Source organism: Tasmannia lanceolata, unplaced genomic scaffold, assembly GCF_043159265.1.
Source record: "Tasmannia lanceolata isolate RefF3 unplaced genomic scaffold, GAP_Taslan_0.1 ptg000013l, whole genome shotgun sequence".
NCBI classification, from domain to species: domain Eukaryota; kingdom Viridiplantae; phylum Streptophyta; class Magnoliopsida; order Canellales; family Winteraceae; genus Tasmannia; species Tasmannia lanceolata.
Window position 1 is genome coordinate 5870107 of NW_027518690.1, and position 2590 is coordinate 5872696.

At 36.4% G+C, this 2590-nt stretch overlaps 1 protein-coding gene across 3 annotated transcripts; it reads right to left on the bottom strand.

Moving 5' to 3' along the window:
- Positions 1-502: 502 nt before the first annotated feature.
- On the bottom strand, positions 503-2372 carry LOC143890724 (homeobox-leucine zipper protein ATHB-13-like). Of its 3 annotated transcripts, none has more exons than XM_077395405.1 (3): positions 2092-2372; positions 1586-1944; positions 503-1037 (listed from the first exon to the last, which is right to left on the bottom strand). In XM_077395405.1, exons 1-3 carry the CDS (start codon positions 2210-2212, stop codon positions 696-698), a joined length of 822 nt encoding a protein of 273 aa, XP_077251520.1. In that variant the 5' UTR covers positions 2213-2372; the 3' UTR covers positions 503-695. The 3 variants fall into 3 exon arrangements, with proteins under 3 accessions (XP_077251520.1, XP_077251519.1, XP_077251518.1); XM_077395404.1 differs by having other exon boundaries at positions 1586-1962; positions 2092-2371; XM_077395403.1 differs by having other exon boundaries at positions 1586-1977; positions 2092-2371.
- Between the last annotated feature and the right edge of the window lie 218 nt (positions 2373-2590).

The following is a 2590-nucleotide window of genomic DNA, read 5'->3' on the forward strand; positions in this document are numbered from 1 at the left end:
GTGCATATTGTAGTCCTTTTTATAGAAGGTTATTTTTTTGCTCGCGTAGTAGTAGTAGGAGAGAGAGAGATGTGACTGACATTGGGTCACATGTTGGCTTTCTTGAATGCATGACATTGTGAGAAATAGGGAGTACATGGTTATGTCAGCAACCTCACTCTCATGAGAACGACCATTTCCAAGCTCCTTGTTTTCTTCTCCTCATTGCATTTGTCTTTTCTCCTCTTGGAATGAGTGCACCAAATATCCCTCTCCCAACCTCTCCCCCTTCTCCATTTTGGTCATCTACTTTATCAAAATTCAGTAGATTCTCCTCATCTTTTAATCTTTATTACTGATTGGTGAACTGGACATAAATTCATAGGAAAAAAAATGTGAGAACAGAATCTCTTTATTTCATTGCCCATGCTATTGCCAAAACCAGCTAGCAAAGCTACTATATAACTAAATCAATTTTATAATCCAGCCTAGCAACATCTCACAACACATGGGAAAGATGGTATAATGAAAGACACATACCCTTTATTCCCTCACAACCTCTTTTGCCCAACTGAAATTTAACTGGTATTTTTTCTATGCACCAATTAAGGACATAAATTTTAGCTAATCAAAGGAAATTTAGAGTAATTTCCCTCTCAATTCAAAACCGCAAACCGGGTTGTGATCGATGTAACAGTACGAACAAATACTTGAATTTAATGGAAGTGGTGGTGTTCTGACCAGGGCCAAAAGCCGGGTTGATCGTCGATGGTGCTGAACATATTGGTGAAGCTTTCTTCGTGGATGGAATGCTCGATTTTCGGGGATTGGGGATCTGATCTTGAAGAGTTTTGGAGAAATTGAGAGAGATTTGTTGGCCTCAGTGATGAGAAAAGGGGTCTGTTTGGATGGGATGGTAAAGGGCTATCAATTGGTGATGTTCTTGAGATATCCAAGTTGATATCAGAGCTGTTATCACTCCTGTTGCTGCAAGAACCCTCAGTTTCTTTATTCAGATTGATTGGTTCTGAGGTTTCTCTGTTCTTTAGTGTCAAGACCTGCATTGTTAGATTACCCAAAAAAGATAAGAATGGATTAATAGAAAGCCCAATTAAACATAAAGGAAATTTTCAGTCAAGAAGTATAAAATAAATTCTACCCATTTCATAGGTAGAATCTAACAAAATTTGAACCTCACAATCCAGTTGTTGAATTAAGAATAGAGAGTTTAGTCCCTGATCTGCTCTTTCATTTAGCAAATTGAAACTAAAGATACAATAATTTTTTTTGCTTTCCTAAACCATGATTCACCAATTTATTCAGAAAGTAACATTACAGGAAGAAAAAAAATGCTTCATTTCTTAAAAACTATCTTATGTGAAATCAATAGATCTACCCATAAAGTCAACAACCCAACATCTTTCTCATCATTTCAACAGATTCAACAAAGACCCATGATTTTTTTTATCTCTTCAGTATTCACAAAAGCGTCAAGTTATGATCATTTCAAAATAAATAAAAAACAACAACTATTCAACAGATTCAACACAAATCTCATGCCAATTTTTTTTTAAATGATTAAATCTCATGCCAAATAATAGCATACCTCTGCTTGAAGTTTCTTGTTCTGAGCTTGGAGTACATCATTGTCAGCCTTAATTGCTTCAAACTGCCTTTTTAACAAATCATAGTCCTTCTCCAATTGCTTGGTCTTCCACCTTGCTCTCCTATTTTGAAACCAAATAGCAATTTGCCTTGGTTGCAAACCAAGTGATCTAGCCAGTTGCATTTTCCTCTCAGGCTCTAACTTATTCCCTTGCTCAAAATTCTTCTCCAATGTCTTAACTTGTTCCATGTTCAGCCTCCTCTTCTTCTCACCAGCCTGCGAGCAATCATCGGACAAATCGTCCTCTCCATTCATCTCTTCGCAAGCATCTATGCCCGAAAATGACATGGATCTCTTGCCTAGCAATGATGCAACACCTGCATTAGAAAACACTGACGAACCCAATAAAACGAGGAACAATTAAATGACTTAGAAATGGACTATGTTGCTTTTTCTTCAAAGAAAAAAAATGCAAGGAAAAGGAATAGGAAAGAAAGAGGAATGACCATGAAAATCTTGTGTGCATGGGGGAAGGATTGGATTGAGAGAATTGGGAAGGTGTTCTTCTTCATAAGGAGTTTGCAACATGAAATTAGAAGGGAAGAAAGCCATCTCATTGCAAGTCATTGCCAAGGCTCATGTCACTATAACAACAGGCTTTTGTGATCAACTGATATGGTGAAAGGGAAGTGAGGAGATGGAATATATCATAGGGAAATGGAAAAGGAAGAAAATAAGAAGGATTCAATTGGAATGAAATGAAGAAAGTAGGCTGTGTTTATTCTAAGGAGAGGTTAAATTTATTTATCTTAGTAGAAATGGGCTTTATATGTGAGTTGGTTATTTCTTTGGTTACTGACTTTTGTAGGGATATAAATAAAGTTCTATTGGCCCTGTTTGGATTACATGAATTTTCAGGAAAAGTTTGGAAAGGAAAAATATATCTAATGTTCCTATTACACTACACACAAGAAAAGAAAACTTCAATTTATGATAAGGTCCCTC